Source organism: Vollenhovia emeryi, unplaced genomic scaffold, assembly GCF_000949405.1.
Source record: "Vollenhovia emeryi isolate VEMERY1.0 unplaced genomic scaffold, V.emery_V1.0 DF939146.1, whole genome shotgun sequence".
Classification (NCBI taxonomy): Eukaryota; Metazoa; Arthropoda; class Insecta; order Hymenoptera; family Formicidae; genus Vollenhovia; species Vollenhovia emeryi.
Window position 1 is genome coordinate 741,936 of NW_011967220.1, and position 16,745 is coordinate 758,680.

The 16,745-nt window shown below is 39.9% G+C and overlaps 3 protein-coding genes across 6 annotated transcripts in view; 1 reads left to right on the forward strand and 2 right to left on the reverse strand.

Moving 5' to 3' along the window:
- The window catches only part of LOC105566162 (large neutral amino acids transporter small subunit 2), a 13,163-nt gene extending 2,352 nt beyond the window's left edge, over positions 1-10,811 (forward strand). The window contains exons 2-8 of the mRNA XM_012019944.1: positions 2,952-3,170; positions 4,265-4,535; positions 5,603-5,726; positions 6,215-6,415; positions 8,350-8,499; positions 8,606-8,783; positions 8,889-10,811. Coding sequence (XP_011875334.1) covers positions 2,952-3,170; positions 4,265-4,535; positions 5,603-5,726; positions 6,215-6,415; positions 8,350-8,499; positions 8,606-8,783; positions 8,889-8,950 — 1,205 coding nt within the window. The 3' untranslated portion in view covers positions 8,951-10,811. The remainder of the gene's footprint in view (positions 1-2,951; positions 3,171-4,264; positions 4,536-5,602; positions 5,727-6,214; positions 6,416-8,349; positions 8,500-8,605; positions 8,784-8,888) is intronic.
- LOC105566161 (ubiquitin-conjugating enzyme E2Q-like protein 1) lies at positions 10,406-14,121 on the reverse strand. Of its 2 annotated transcripts, none has more exons than XM_012019942.1 (4): positions 13,947-14,121; positions 12,861-13,133; positions 12,272-12,700; positions 10,406-12,100 (listed from the first exon to the last, which is right to left on the reverse strand). In XM_012019942.1, the coding sequence occupies exons 2-4, from the start codon at positions 13,095-13,097 to the stop codon at positions 11,972-11,974; spliced, it is 795 nt and encodes a 264-aa protein (XP_011875332.1). In that variant the 5' UTR covers positions 13,098-13,133; positions 13,947-14,121; the 3' UTR covers positions 10,406-11,971. The 2 variants fall into 2 exon arrangements, with proteins under 2 accessions (XP_011875332.1, XP_011875333.1); XM_012019943.1 differs by having other exon boundaries at positions 12,272-12,685; positions 12,861-13,138; positions 13,947-14,107.
- Positions 14,122-14,266: 145 nt separating this feature from the next.
- Positions 14,267-16,745, reverse strand: part of LOC105566159 (transmembrane protein 231-like) — a 5,413-nt gene continuing 2,934 nt past the window's right edge. For 2 of the 3 annotated variants that reach the window (XM_012019939.1, XM_012019941.1), the window contains 5 exons: positions 15,838-16,112; positions 15,580-15,743; positions 15,211-15,333; positions 14,944-15,151; positions 14,267-14,852 (listed from right to left, as the gene is read on the reverse strand). In XM_012019939.1, the coding sequence (XP_011875329.1) occupies positions 14,590-14,852; positions 14,944-15,151; positions 15,211-15,333; positions 15,580-15,743; positions 15,838-16,112 (1,033 nt within the window). In that variant the 3' untranslated portion in view covers positions 14,267-14,589. The remainder of the gene's footprint in view (positions 14,853-14,943; positions 15,152-15,210; positions 15,334-15,579; positions 15,744-15,837; positions 16,113-16,745) is intronic. The other variant, XM_012019940.1, reaches the window with a different exon arrangement.

A 16,745-nucleotide genomic window follows, 5' to 3' on the forward strand; every position in this document is an offset into this window, starting at 1 on the left:
GACCAGTGTATAAAGTAACTATTAATGTAACTATTAAATTAGTTACTAGTTATCGAAATAATGTAACTGAGCTAAGTTACAGTTACAGATGTAGAGAAAGTAACGAAGTTAAGTTAGAGTTACCAAAAAGAAGTAACTGTAACTTCGTTACAAGTAACGAGTTACTTCCCAACCCTAAATTTTATATAATACTATATATTGATGCGTGCCCATGCATTAAACATTTTTTTACCGGGAATATATCTATTTCTAGAATTGCATTCTAAATATTCGATTTAACGGAACGACATATACGCATATAAGTTCACGTGTTATATACCGTTTTATGTACCTTTTAACGCATGTATCTTTTTCGTGTACGTACATGAGCAAAAACGGAGTGGTTTTAAATATTTATGTGCAGTAATAATCTTTTCGAGTCAGCTTCGTATAAAAAGTGTAATACGCGAATCAAGTATATTGTGCTATTTTGTCTGAAAGGTAACAACGTTTCATATGAAAACTGAAGAGTTATTTTCAAGATTAATCCATTAGCTTCTTTACTTTTCCGTATTTATAAATTGAAATCTGTCTCCGCGTTTAAAAATTATTTTTGTCCCCAAAGAGGTAAATTATTTGATTTACCTTATATTCTGTTTGTTTTGTGTATAAATTCATTGTCCCTTTCCAACGATATCTATTCTTACAGCAATGGTACGCGCGGCACGTGGCATTGCCACGGTCCATGTTGATACATTCTGAGATATCCCAATGAGCCGAGATTCGCCGACAATGGCTTGAGGACAATTTAAATTTCGCACGGACTGTTTTCGAATAGGAGAGAGAATAATGGAGTAGATATCGTCTCCAATAAGATACAACTGAACATTCTTGAGCCACAGACATTTTGTTTTGCGAAATTACAGCTTGAAGTTTTACGACAAAATTAAAAAGGGTGAGAAAATTGCAATCGCTTTTGAATGGCGAGATATATTTCCCCAATTATTATAAATCGTATTAGTTGTCAATATAAATTAATAATTGTTGCACCTTGTCGAAATATTCTCGCGGCAATAAAAAAGTGTATATACTTTGTTCATTCGATGTTTAATTTAATTTTTAATTTAAAGATCACCGGTTTAGAGCGCAAGTTTTATTCCTGTTCGAGGGATTGAAATTTATCAAGATCTGAGGTTCGAGTTTGCAACAGTTTTGCCGCAAGTCGCGCAATTTCTCCTTATCTCACACTACGTTTATCTGCTGATAAAAAAATATCGTAATTAGATTGCATTTTTATGTACTAAAGTTTAAAACTATGTATTGAGTTCAATATTACATTATGGGGCACTCTCTGTTTCATTTCCAGCAACGATATATGTATGTTATATTTACATTGTTAACGATATATTAATTTGTATCCCTGGGCCGGCAGGTCGTCCGCTTATCACTATTTTCCGCGGTTAAATTTGAATGTATGATCGCACGTTAACAACAGTGCGCAACAATAATGTCGATATTGAAGGTTGGTTATGCAAACGAGCCGCAAATGACTAAAATTTATCAAATGACGGCATAATTATCGACGACGTAACGACAAGTCTTGAATAAAAATGCGTACATCGCATTATCGATACCGCGTTTTCGACACCGTGCGTATTTTTAGTATATTGATACTTTGTCTCCGATATCAACTAGGTATGTCAGGTCACTGCTTGCAGACGTTTTCGTAGTGCTCTTGGAATTTAAACAAATTAAGTTGGACATTATTACATTTGCCACAACAATTATAAATCCCTTAAAAGTCGAAACTAAGCTGCCTTTCGGATTCTCGATTAAGCTACAAGCTAACAGTTAAGAGATAAAAAATATACAAAGGTGTGGAAAATATAAGAAAGAATAGAAAGACCGCATCGACCGCAAACTTGAAAAAGAAAATTAAGTAGGGCATTATAGCATTTGCCACAAGAATAGTAAGTTCCTTAAAAGTCGGGACTAAGCTGTTTTTCGGATTCTCGATTAGGCTACGGTTGAGAGATAAAAAATATACAAAGGTGTAGAAAGTATAAGAAAGAATGGGAAGACCGCATCGACCGCAAAATTCGGGCGGATCCGGCGATGCAACGAGAGACGATGGGCGAGAGAGATATCGCGAAACCGCGCGGAGAATGGAAAACGATAAGGCGCATTGTGTGTCATCGCAGGGTGGTTGATTTGCGAGGGAACGAAGTCGATTTGCGAGCTGCGTGCTGGAAATCGTCGAGTGCAATAGCGCAGCGGGGCACCGTACGCAACCTGACCCCCGACCTGATGATAATTAAACAATGTTACGCGCGTTGTTGCGTGACTATCGACGTATAATAGCGGTAATATTTCCCGCCCGAGTGATCCCTGACATGTCGAGACCTTTCCGCGACTTATTTCGAAATGGAAGTCGGATCGATGTGACACCTCTCCGTTTATCCGAGCTTATTAACGAAATTCTATATATAGATACATGAGGCATAATAACGTAACGCGTAATGCATTTGTCGTCGGGTTTTCCTTAGGTGCGCGTTTTCTTTCCGTGTCAATTTATTTTTACGTAGATTTATTTCGCCTAATTTAGTTGTATTTCACATGCTCTATGCCTTATTTACTTCATATCTTTTCTTTTTTAATCCCATCTAGTTTCCAGCCGGTATTCATAGTCGGATCTTATTATTATAAATTACGGACCGCCGTGAATTTATCTAAAGACGCTGTACGGAACATTTCATTGACTACGGGGTATCTGAAGACGGTCTTAAGACGGTCTTGAATGTAAGCCGTGACGGTGAATACCGGCTTCAGTCTCTTTGATCATCCTTTTTGAAGTGAGACGTATTTTGTCAGCCGAAATAATCCCTGTTATCAGACTCTCTCTCCTTTCTAAGAGGATTAGTCGGCTAAGTTAGCGAAAAGAACGGATAAGATCTTTTTGCATCTACACGCAGGTACGATGATCCCCAAATCCGGTGGCGATTACGCGTACATCAGCGATGCCTTCGGACCTCTGCCAGCGTTCCTCTACCTCTGGGTGGCCTTGTTCGTCCTGGTGCCAACGGGGAACGCGATCACGGCACTCACCTTCGCACAGTACATATTGCAACCCGTGTGGCCCGGATGCGAGCCGCCATATGCAGCGGTGCGACTACTTGCCGCCGTGATCACTTGTAAGGCGAAGAAATATCTTTTTTTTTATTTCGTTTATACAGCGAAATATAGAAATAAGGATCTGATAAAATAGGCATCGAGTCACTTTTATAGAAAGCTTTCGGTTTATTGTGTCTTTTAACTAGAGTACACGTGTACTAGACTACACGTGTAATCCGTGTTTTAACCCGTGTACATACAACGAATTTAAAGAATCCTCGTTTACATGAATCCGTGAGCACGCGAATGCGACACGTGTCACGAATATCCGGACACGGATTACGTGTAGGCGTGAATCTTAAAACACGTATCCAAACGAAAGCTCTACTTTTAACCCGGGGACGATCACTTGAGGCTATTTTTATACAATTTGTGTTACAAAAGTTAATAAAGTGTGGTAAGACCGAACGTTATATAACATTTTTCCGTTTTTTTTTACTATTTCTTACAAAATTTAAATACGCAGTCCCGAAAACCTATCGAAAATCCGCAATGCAAAAGCGTTAATTAATTAATACTTTCATATTTTGGAAATACAACTATAAAGTATCAAGCCGCTTAATGTGCTCCTCCCGTTGGTTAAATATTTTTTAAATATTTTTCCTCGTACTTTATTCGGGAAATGTTGAGTAAATCCACACATGTTCTTGAATACTAATAAATGGTGACACAATCAAAAATATATAATATGTAATTAATAACGATGACTTTTAATTGCAGTGTAAAAATAATGGCCTGGTGGCCGTTTATTAAAAAGAAATCGAGTGACTGTTCCCAGATTAATACGGTCGATTTCACTAAATTAAATTTCTGTCAGCTTTTCCTCCTACTTAGCTGATTGACATCTCTTTCAAGAAATCGCTGACGTACGCAATTATTGCAGATATTGCGCGTGTAAATGTTTGTCGGGCCTGGCCAAAAGTTCTTGACGCACGCGTGCAATGAAATGTAACGATCGCGCGAAAACACGATGCAAATGTATGCATCGCCACTTTTTAAATATAGCCCGGAGAAATGTTATTCTCGCTCTCATCAGATTGTTTATGCGCGCGCGGTTTGTGAATGCGACGAATGCAACGCGCACGGCAATTTCATTGTTCTGTCGCGTTCGCAGGTCTCTTGACCGCCATCAATTGCTACAATGTCAAATGGGCGACCAGAGTACAGGACATCTTCACCGGCACCAAGATCTTCGCCCTGATAATCATCATGATGGCCGGTTTCTGGTGGCTCTGCATGGGCCATACGGAGAACTTTCAGTATCCGATGGCTGGCACCAACACTCAGCCCGGTTACATCGCTCTAGCAATTTATTCGGGACTGTTCTCCTACTCGGGCTGGAATTATCTCAACTTCGTGACGGAGGAACTCAAGGATCCCTACAAGTAATTTTCATCAAATTCCGTTGGAATTGAACTGTGACCTTTTAATTCCTTACCGTGATTCTTTTCATTCTGGGGAAAAACAAAAGACAGCGACCCATTTTGGGCCCACAATTGGTAATCGAGTTATTCGAATTGTTCGTAACTCTACTCTGGGAATAATTTGGAGCGACTTCCCAAGTAGAACATATTAGTCATGAAAACATCAAGGTGACTAATTTTTTAATCATTTTTTATGCATCATGGCGACGTCAAAATAGCCCACCGAGAGCACCTATTTGTGACATCATTGAGACATCAAAATGTTGTAAAAATGATCTTGTTTTACAAAGCAAAGTTAACTAAATATTATACATTAAAAATAAATTGAAGTAATATAAGATAAACATAATATATGACTGATCATGTATAAATCTGTAATAATATATTGTTATACGCATCACGAATATCATAAAACGGCAAGGCATACATCAGTTATTGCAAATTAAATCTCGATGTCGATTATTTTATGACGTAAAATTCATTTTAATGTCACATTGACGTTTTTGTGATTAACTTGTTCTACTTGGGTTAACATTTCGGTTAGTGCCTCCTAAGTGAAAGTTATCTTTGCGTTACTGAATATCGACAGAACTAATTGAGAGAATTGATTAGTATTACTTTAAGATCTTGGATATAGATAGAATAGCTGATTTTTAGTTACGCGGGGTAAAATTCGTAAAAGATTAGAGCCACGAACAATCCAAATGATTCGATTACTATTTGTGGGCCCTAAATTGGGTTGCTGTCTTTTTTTTCCCAGAGCATTTGTAACAAAAGAGGAGAATAATACCGGTCGGATCATATTAAGCATCTGCTGATTTTCGGGAGAAAATAGTTGCGCTATTAACTTATATAAAATTAACATCGGATTGTTATTCACTTCTAGAACTCTGTCTTATATTTTATTAGAAATAGCTATCTATACTTTATCGAGACGCGTTTATATCTACGGAGATAACGTACGGAAAGTTTTAACAGAGACTTGCGGAAACTTTCATAATGATCATTGGTTTCTATCACTTTCACAGGAATCTTCCGAAGGCGATTTGTATATCGCTGCCGCTGGTGACAGTGATTTATGTTTTCGCGAACATCGCCTACTTCGTCGTACTCACGCAGGATGAAATACTCGCGTCGAATGCCGTCGCTGTTGTAAGTAAAGCTTTTACGCGTTAATAACGATCGCAGACGTGGAGTATCCGATCGATCCACGATTGGTTCGCTGCCAAGTGATTCGCGCGCTCGCACGAATATTTTATCGTCGAAAGAGAGTAACGTCGACTCTAATGTACAAAGATGGGAGAAATCTCGAAAAATAAATTTTAGACATTTTAAACGGGAACATATTTAACTGCTCCGGGTCACGCGATTTCCTTGTATCAAGATTGACCACAGCAATATTAAGTATTGTGCAATAAATGCGCCGAGCATAGTTTCCCGCGCGTGCACTACTGCTTTTCATCGAAGCAAGAGACTCGGTAAAAATGAAGGAATTACACGGTACCGCGAGAAGTGAAATCGATCTAATACAATCTCTATCTGATATGGGGAAAAAAATGATGCAATCTGGCGGACTGCACTCCGCTAAGATGCTGTCCCACTTTCGCTAGCCTGGCATTAAATCGGAATTTCCTTTCTAGACCTTTGGCGATAAGTTATTGGGCGTTATGTCGTGGATCATGCCGTTCTTTGTGGCATGCTCGACTTTCGGGGCGTTGAACGGCGCGATCTTCGCGTCGTCCAGGTTGTTCTTCGTCGGCGCCCGAAACGGACATCTCCCCACTGCCATTGCCCTCATTAATGTCCGCAACTTGACGCCGATGCCATCCCTCATTTTCCTCGTAAGTATCACGCCCTTAAGAGAGGAAAACAGAAAGGGGCGAATAAGAAAGAATTAATTATAAACTTTTGCAGCATCGATTGCGCAGATTAAATAATTCTGCGAATTAATTGATATAGAAAAATTCCGTAGAGGGAGAACTGTTTAAAAAAAAATGCATATACGGTAAAATTAATCTCCACTCGCCAATTTTCAGAGCATTCAATCGGAATATTAGAGCGGTTGAAAGCAAAGCAAATTTCTTTTATTCTTGAGGCATTTCACATGATATCTTTTAATCGATAATTTTCTCGCAAACAGAACTTGAGTAAATTAAACAAATGTCGCGAACACTTGTTCAATTTTACGGCGATTGATTACAAGCCGTTCACCTTGAAAGTCATATGTCATCTCAATACAGCGAACGTATTTAATTTGCATATTACGTCGATCACCACCGTTAATTTCTTTAGAATTCTTTCACTAGTACGTTATCGTTGTGTAGAAAATCGTCTACGCTTGTACAGTGGCATTTGTCTGGCGATAACAGAAGTGGGTTGCGACAATCATTCACGTAGATAATCGATAGACACCTCGTTAATTATCATCGAGACGAAGATTGATACGACAATATTAGATTTATCGTGAAAGTTGTTTGCTCGAACTGATATATTTGTACATTTCTATAACGACATCAAATCCGAACATTTCGACCATATTACGAGAAAGTGCAAATATAATATTTATCTATACACGGAGAGAATTTTCTCTTAAAATTTACCCTGCAAATCATGTAATCATGGGACAATATGGCATTTCGAAGAATTTTATGAGTTTTTTTCAATTTTACCATACATTCTACTAGTAAATTGTATGGTAAAATTTCAAGAACCTCTCGTAAAATTCTTTGAAATGTCATGTGGTCCCACAAGATTTTCAGGGTGAATTTTAAGAAAAAATTCTCTCTGTTTTATTAATTATTTTACGGAGATTAACTTTTAGCTTCAACATCGATTTCTCCGGAAATTTTGTAGACTCTTCCGTAAAAACATCAAAAGAAAAGATATCATATGTTTTGCAGCTAACTTATAGATACTTTGCCTGAAAGCAAATACCTCCAGCGCAAATACTCAAAGAAGGCGATCGGTACATTTTGCGCCTTACTCGACGTCGAAGTAATCTGCGCTTCACGTGCGATAATTCGGCCCATCCAATTGCCGGGAATAGAATTGATTGACGTATGTAAATTGGGTCCCGCAAAATTACATTAAAGCCGGCGTCTTAATGAAATAAACGAAGTTGGCCGGGCCAGAGCGACAGCGGCACGTTACTATTGCAGCCCGACATCTTGATTTGCGGCTCGTTAATTAAGCGCGATAAATTGATCCTTTCATGTCGCCCTGCGGCCCCGTATCTCTTTGACGATCGGTAGCGGAAGTCTACTCGCGATCTCCATTCCTTTCTGCGAACGAATCAAAAGGATCGACCGCGTTAACCGTATTCAAACTGTTCGAAGTCACGTCGTGCTGTGCACGAGCGATTAACTCGATTCAATTTCTAATGGAGATACAATTAATTGTATAAAATTCAATAGATATATTAATTAATAAACACATAACTCCGAGATGTTGGTCGTCTTGGTAATTTTTGTTTAGTGACAGCTTTTGTGATACAAGAGGTTTAGATAGTCTAGATTTCCGCGTGGATTTCACGTTTCGAAATCTACTTCACTTGATTAAAAAAAAAATTCGATTTCATTTTACCTTTTTCCTTGAAATATGGAATATTAATTTTAGATTTTGTGGCAAAATTGTCCAGAATTAACGCTTGCTAGGGCGCTTTAATTGCCGCGACTCGTGAGCGGTTCTAAAAGCGCCGATACGCACACGGAGCAATTTTTCTATTCTTGTAGTCGGACTCCAATTCCGAGCGTTAAACTATAATTTCCGTTTCTAGTGCATTATCACCCTGGCACTCCTCATCATAGAGGATGTCTACGTACTAATAAATTATGTCAGCTTCGTTGAGGCTCTATTTACCACACTCTCCGTGTCTGGTCTGTTGTGGCTACGTTACAAAAAGCCCGATCTTCAGCGTCCGATAAAGGTAGGCATGATTTTGCCATTTTTAATTTTTCGAAATTGTCCACGCGTCTTACGCCTCTCCGCTTGATCGCAACGCCAAGTCTCATTTCGCTCATTTTATCCCCCAGGTTTCGATAATTTTGCCGATCATCTTCTTCATAATCTGCGCATTCTTGGTCACCTTCCCGTGCTACGTCTCGCCATGGGAAGTAGGCATAGGCGTAATCATAATCCTGTCCGGCATTCCCGTGTACTGTATCTTCATCGATTGGAAAACGAAGCCCGCCTGGCTCGTCAATGGATCCCGTAAGTTAGACGCGAGTTATCGAAGCTTGTTAAAATGACGTGCTGTACATACATAATTATATTCACGTTTACGTAATAAGCTATATTATTATATCTTTTATGCAGATAATTTCAACATGATGTGTGCGAAGCTGTTCATGTGCGTGCAAGAAGACAAAACGGAGTGAGTGCGTGAGACTCGTGATAATTGTGACGAAAAATTCCAAGCTGTGACATCCGATTTTAAGAGTGCATTCCGCACGCATCGTACTTTTTTTTAGATATATGGAAGTTTAGATAGTTGTGAATACATAAAACGTCGATCGTTATCGTCTGTCGATCAATTGCATGATTGCAATAAGTATTAACGATAATGTGCGAGCGAGCGATACAGCAGTGTCGTTAGATTCATAATTTTTATATAAAAAATATATATATTATTATATATTGGCGGAGGTAACTTTTATACATATATATTCGTGATTATTTATTGTTTAATAAGTGCCTGTACGCGCCATCGCTATAATTTATTAAGGAGTAAATTAAATTCAAGTGCCAATTCTTGACACTGCCCGGCGTATTCGAAATGTACGTTTCAAGAACATATTTAGGATAAAAATTTTTCAATCATGTAATCCGTACACGCATATATGTGCCACATTTTCATTGGCCACGTTGGATTACACAGGCATAATATGAGACAATAGAGCTATATTTATGACGGTATAATATAATGAGATCTAGCAAGATTATTAAACAATGTAAAGAGAATTACGCGCCTGCGCAATACTATTTCGATGGGTCCAATTTTTAAGGACTAATTGTAAGTCAATTATAGTATAATTTATTCGCATTTATGAGGACTGTCATCATGTATCTAATCATTCAAATTTGAATTCAGTGAAATTACTGATTTCCTCAATTGTACATGTATATATAATGGAGTAATGTAAAGTTTACACATTGCACGTGAATATAATTACGATGAAATGTTTACAAGGGATACGTAAAGGATTCCGCATTGATTATTAATTGTACATACAATGTTATGTAATTTTGATAATCATTTATGAGTTAGTTAAAATTTTCTTTCCCAATGAAAAAATAAATTTTCTAAGAAAGTAGACCTTTTCTTACTTTTAATTACCTAAGGAATACATATAAATCGTACGTGTTAAATAAATTAATCATCTGTATGTTAATTAATCATTATCGTGAACATTGATTGATTATGACATTCACAGTTCATTGAATCTGCAAATTAAATATCATGGATAAAATTTCCGAAAGCGTTTAAAAAAAGACGGAATGTTTGTACAGTTGTTTGGAAAACTTTATATTACTCGCCCTACGAAATGACGTTCACGCTTTTGAATATGGACTATAAATGCGTCAAGTATCATTGCTTAAATGATATTCGCGTTCTAATCAGACAACTGCTCAAGTACCAGTAGGGGATTATCGTGAAAGAAATTGTATTCGAAAATGACTGATTATGTGCCTTAAACGCGAGCAAAGAGACTACGTATTCTGTTTCACAGAATAGGGTATTTTATACAAAACGCATAATAACTAAATAGTACTAATGGCGAATCGTGAATAAGAGGAGATGCGTCTTAAAGAACATAGATACAACTAACAGATCTTTGAATAGCAACTTTATTCCAACAGATTTGATAAAACGGCATTGTAAATCGCTTTTAAGTATAACTTGCAATTAGTTTATAAGCTGTTAACGGAGATAGGAAAGATTAGCACTCTCACGTGCTGTACATTTTTACTCGTCATTCCTAAACGTCTAAACGTAGAATGTGATGTGTGGTGGAAAAGACACGGTATATATACGCCTGCCGTTAAACTACTGCAAATTACTACGGCAAATAGGCCAAAAGTACTGTTAATATGCGCCGAAATAAGACTAGTAACGGCTACCCGTTATGTATTTGTAAATATTTCATTTATATTTAACCTCTGTCTCTCGTATTTACTTTTGAAAATCTTGTACAGATACTTCTCGGCGTCATATTAAAGTCCAACCATTTGAAGAATTAATTGGGTCTCTTATTAATCTAGATACGCTTCGTGATACGTTCATTCATGATGAGCTGTAGCGTCTACCTTGTCGCGCAAACCTTCGCGATTGAGTGTTAATCTGAAGTTTTGCAAAGGGACGTTAGATACTTCGAACTTGTATTTATTTGGCACATACAAGTATATGCCCAACATAACGACTGTATGTACAAACACTTCTGCGAATCGAGTCGATCGAGAAACATATAGAAAATCGTTTATACATAATAGATAGTATATTGTTGGGCCTTAGAAAAGGACATAAACTATCGTAGAAGCTCATAATCAAGACTTCCGCGGAAGAATTTGGACGCAAATATCTTTTTCTCTAAGATATCAACATAAACTAAAACTTCACAAAGCGAAGAACCAAGCCGTACTATTTAGTCATATTTTCGTTGTTCGTATTTACACATTCCATCAAGTCTTCGATTATTTAACAGCAACAGTATCTCAGTACACATTATTGAGCAATTTCTTTTCTTCGTTCATTTATTGAAGTTAATGAAGTAGAATACTTTGTTATGAGCTTCCGATATTCAACGGGTAAATCTTGCAAGCTTTTGCCGAAAAACGCGACTAAGGATGATATATTGTAACGATTCCATATATTTTATCTTAATAATTAATTTGGCATAATGACCTAGATGTAAGAACTCACAAGAAAACTTCGAGATCTTTAAGAAATGCCCTTTTGACGCGCAGAGGATTTAAAAAAAAATCACATCTTTGGCATATTAACGATTGAAGTTAGTACTTTTGTACTCGGCACTCGTCTCTTCAACGCAAAAGGGACAGTTAAATGAAAAATGGAAAAGTATAAAGATCTTGAAATTCTCTTTTTTATAGATTCCTACGTATTTTCATTACAAAAATTAAAAAATGACTAAAAAAACTTCCACACGCGCTTTGTTCACCTGACAAGCTCGGTGCTCTTCCTGGCTACATCTGCTTGTGTGCATTCTTCTTGCTGCAATTAGGCAACAAAATTACGCTTTGGTTTTCCTAACGCAACAAAGAAATCATTGCCGGCGCTTCCGGGGAAATCGGGGAGGAAAAGTCACGTCGATTCGAGCGCCTCTTCTCAAGCAAGAAACGCAGATCTCTTCCGTCGCTTTCTACGATGAAATTTTCTGCGGTCAGCCCTCGGCAAGCGGCGGCGTCACCCAACCGTACTTCTCATGCGTCCTCACCAGGTTCTTGAATGTCTCCTCGGCCAATTGTCGATTGTACTCCTTGTTCGGCTTAGGCACCCTCGCCACTTGTGCCTGTCGAGATTAAAACTCGCATAAATCTGAGAAATCTGTAGGTACACGTCAGTAATCAATTTTTTGTTAACTAATGATTGAAAGATCCTATACCGATCTAACATTCTCCGTGTCTAATTAATATTATATGATTGAAGGAATTAATTATTTGGTGCTCAAAACGCTGCTCACCTGGCCCTTCACGACGCTGGCCGCGAACTGCATGATCATGGACTCGACGCTATACGCGCAGCACCATCCTCTCGGCGTGAGAAGCTCCATGCAGATAGCACCGCCATGCATCACGAAACCCTGATCGATCCTCGGCGAGATCACCCTCATAAAGGGCGGCGCAAACGGGAACTCCTTCGGAAAAATCACGTGCAACAGTATGTGAGGTATCTTCAACTCGCGCATATCGGCCGCCAGCTTGCTGTCCGGGTCGATCTTGTGCAGCCGGACAAACCACTCGAAAACATTGTCATTGACGAGCTCCACGGTGAAGGCGGAGTCGACACGGTGCGCCCTTTGGATCCTGTTGAACTCCTTCATTAGCCGACGCAAACCGATGTCCTTGTCGCAGGCGGCCTTGCACTCATTGTTGTCCTGCACGAGTAAAGTCTGCTTTGAAATTCTCAGGATAGCCAAAGTATACGGGAACTACGCAACTACAGATAAAGAGGCTGCATTATTGTGCTTTGTGTCCACTAAAGAAAAACAGCGATTAGATCTTCTTGCGATTTCTTTTAAACTGAACCGATATCGAGGGAACTCCATGCACCTTTGCGGACTTCTTCGCCTTGAAGAAACAACTGCGATCGGCATGAGTGGAGTCGGAATTTTCAAGTATCGGCCCATCCACTGGAGTGACGGCATCTGGACGGTGGTGGCGATTCAGGAGTCTCCTCGATGGCGAGTTGGTCGAGCTGCTGGCCCCCTCCGGCTCGGCTATCTTATCGGAGGACCGGAAGAGCTTCCGGATGGCGGCCACCACCTTCTCCTTGGATTTCGTGGACATGGTGGAAGTGCCGTGTCGCTACTTTACCGGGTCTCGCTACTCTGCGTTCAAAACGTTTTTATTTGTCAGGGACATTTCCAAGACTATTTCACGCATGAAATTACAACGGTCAAGTTAGCAATACTCTTGGCTAAAGAAAAGAACTTAGAAATGCTCATGCTGCGAGGGAATTACAGGCACTTGTAGGAAAAATGATCAGTGAAGTGTAAGTGGTTTGGGGTATGGCAGGAAATCAATGTAAGTAAAAAAAGGTATGATTTAGTTTTGTGAAAAAATGATTAAGTTTATTAATGAGATATACAATAAGTACAATAACGCATAACAAAGAGTGATTCCCTCAACTTGACATTAATTGTATCAACTCCAGACCTTATCCCGATTAATTTCCCTAAACGAAATGTGCACAAACTGCTGTAAACATCCTGGATCATACGCAACAACATACATTTCCCGAAAGTGAGATTTCGTCTAAATATCTTAATCTTGGAGGTACCTTAAGAACTCTCGATAGCAATTTACCACTGAATTTTCAGTTGCTCGAAGTAGAAAAGTTGGAAACGCTCATAAAATATCTTTGACTTTTCAGACGCTGGTGGAATTTTTTCTACATTACTCCGGCCGATCTTCTCGGCAATTGACCGGGAAATTCCTATCCGCCGTGTCAACTCCTGTCTCCCTCAAGTTATCAAAACTATCTACTTTCGTGAGAAAATCCACCGACGATGTCAAAACTTGTTTTAAAGTCGCGCGAGGGTGTGGAGGGTCGAAGCCCCTCGTACGGAATGTTTAGCCACTCGGAACGAGCCGAATACCGGATTCACTGCCTCGCAATCGTAACGTCAGACTCACCCATTCTATCATCGGTGGTGTATCGCTTACGGCTGACGAATTGTCAGCGCGCGGCTATTGTGTACTACGTAGGTACACGCGAGAACGGTGAAGATGCGACCGCCAAACATGGCGCAGTCTCCACCCTCGTCGAGCCACCAATCGACGTCGGCCACGAGACCGTGCGAGGGGATTAGACGCCGACGTCAACGATACCGGCGCTACCGTCGTGAATGGCAGTCGGCTCCCTTTTATCGATCCAATTTGCATGACCGATAGCGCGCGGCTGATAGCGCGAACTGTGCGCGCAAACGGCAAACCGCTGTTTTTTTTCCCACCGATAAAGACCAGGGTCGGTTTTACTGATAAAGTTTATCAGAATTTAGGAGCAATTGTAAATCTCCTCTGATCGTTATTACATCACAACCGTTGCTTGCGCTAAAAGCTTCAGAGATCCAATTTGTTGTCAACAAACGATAACTGTACTTCGAGGTCTTATCGAAAGAACACCTGCAAATTCGTCCAAGAACACGTTATTACAATTCACTGGCGGTAGGAACGGGACGATCTACGTAGCGCAAGAAAGAAAGGGAAAATCTATGAGCGTTTTGCGCGCGCGAAACGTGGAATTCATTTACCGGATGGATTTACTCGCCATTTCTCTTTATGTATTCGCCCACGGTCTTACAATATACGTGTTCAAGTATCTATTGGCGAGCAGAAACACTAGGATATGTTTGGCCACGTATGCGAATACGAGCAGGCACGACAGATACTGAATCCACGCCCATTTTAATTCCTCCCACATGCTCGGCTGATAGTAAATAAAATTCTCCGTGTAGAACAATTCGCCGATGACGACCATCGGCTCGTCGCTGGAGAAGCCCGTTCTCCACGTCACCCGCTCGCTCGTGATCCTGGCAGAAACTGCAAGGCAGACACGCCGTCAATAATTTTTTTCACGTATTTATGACAAATTAATTTTTCTCTTTGTGAAAAATATAATGAGTATACGTACACTTCCGGTTGTAATTGTGCAACAGCAGCTCGGATAGAGAATAATCGGACAGCTCTATGCTGTGGTTGTACGTCTCGTAGAGGCCCCCGCTGCGCAACAGTCCCTTCTGCCGTAGCTCCAGATCGCCGAAGAATCGTATCTCTTGAGCCTCGTGGCTTAGCATCTGATGAAACACGCCGATAGATTCTATCGTCGCTTGGATGAGATGCTGTGAAACGAAGATAGACCGTTAAACGGGGAACGAACTTACGAACGGCGCGAGCCTACCTTTAGTTGGAAATTGAAGAACAGCAAGAGTCGTAGAGATTTCACTGGCTTGTCCGTATAAAAGTGAGCTTCAAATCTTAGCGTGTCCTTTTGCCCATCGTTGTTTAGATCGGTCTCCCGTACCTTAGTAAAAGAAATACCAATGTAAAATTAGTAATAATAAATAATACAAGCGATTGCTGCTTTAATACAAAAATATTATACAATGTTGCACACAATCTTCGCGTCGGAAACCGAGGAAGAGTCGTAATCAAAGGCTTGTGTTCAACATGTAAATATAAGACATGATCAAAGTGCTGACGCAAGTGGTTCGCGAAAAAGTCCCAATTTCATTTTTTCAACACTTAATATATCTTTTTAATAAACAACCTTGATTAGTGCGCAGCGATCTGTGATATCGTTTTCCTTGTACGTCGTAAAAGTGGAACATACAATGGGCTCCTCGAAGGAGTCGACTTCCGCGAGTAACAGGTACTTGTATATGAAATGCACATCAGGCATTTCCGCGTGCATCCGATTTTGTAGCCAGATACCTAAAATGAAAAAAGAAACAAACTTTAAGTACAAACTCCGTGAATTACTGCGCGCGTGTAAAATCGACGATGCGAAAGTCGGACCGATTCTTACCTCCCGCTTTGTAAATTATAAAAAGCGGCGTGATCAAGGATAACACGATGAACAGGAAGACAACGATCGAGGCGCAGGAGTGTAATCTACTTTTGTACTTGTAAGTGACGGAACTTGAAAATATCTCGATCGCTGCCATTGTGATGCCGCGCTCGTCGCCGCAGCAACGTCCACAGGTGCGAAGGCACGTAGACACGGGTGGACGCAGCTGTCGTTTTATGTGGGGACATTGTAAGCTCTCATCTGTGCGTATTCCCTTCCAGAGAAGGACATGGCTTGAAGAAGAAAAGGCATTACCAACATCGGCGTTTTCTTGACCGTATCTGGCAATTTTAATAATACAGAAAATTTATTGCGAAAACTATATTAGTCGCAATAACAGTATAAACTAATATTATCATATGCCTCGGTGGTCGGAATTGGTGAGACGCCCGCCTAGAGTGTAGGGGAAGTCCAGGTTGAAACCCTGGCTGAGGTAATATTTTTCGCAATAAATTTTCTGTATTATTAAAATTGCCAGATACGGTCAAGAAAACACTGATGTTGTTAATTACTGCTGGCGACATTTAAGAATATTGGCTTTCAAGCTTTCGCGGCTGCCGACGTTTCGCAAACATTGCAGTTCCCATCGTCAGGACTGGGAGACTCTGATACTTTCAGTATCCATTACGCCATTACGACTGATTTAAGAATATTCTTATTAAAAGGCATTACGTTGTAAAAGTAAAATATTCCTTTGCGGTTTTAAACTCTGTTTGCATTCTAATGTTATTTATCGTCATATTGGCATCTTGCACTGCGTTGGAAAGAAAGAGAAGGCGAAGCAAGGGGGGAGGGGGGAGGGGGGGGAGAGAGAGAGAGAGAGAGAGAGAGAGAGAGAGAGAGAGAGAGAGAGAGAGAGAGAGAGA

Excerpts from the sequence above, each read along its gene's own strand:
- LOC105566161 (XM_012019942.1), bottom strand. The coding sequence starts at position 13,097 with ATGTCCACGAAATCCAAGGAGAAGGTGGTGGCCGCCATCCGGAAGCTC. Across the intron at positions 12,701-12,860 it reads AGGCGAAGAAGTCCGCAAAG|ACTTTACTCGTGCAGGACAA; the intron begins GTGCATGGAGTT and ends ATTTCAAAGCAG. Across the intron at positions 12,101-12,271 it reads CCAGCGTCGTGAAGGGCCAG|GCACAAGTGGCGAGGGTGCC; the intron begins GTGAGCAGCGTT and ends TAATCTCGACAG.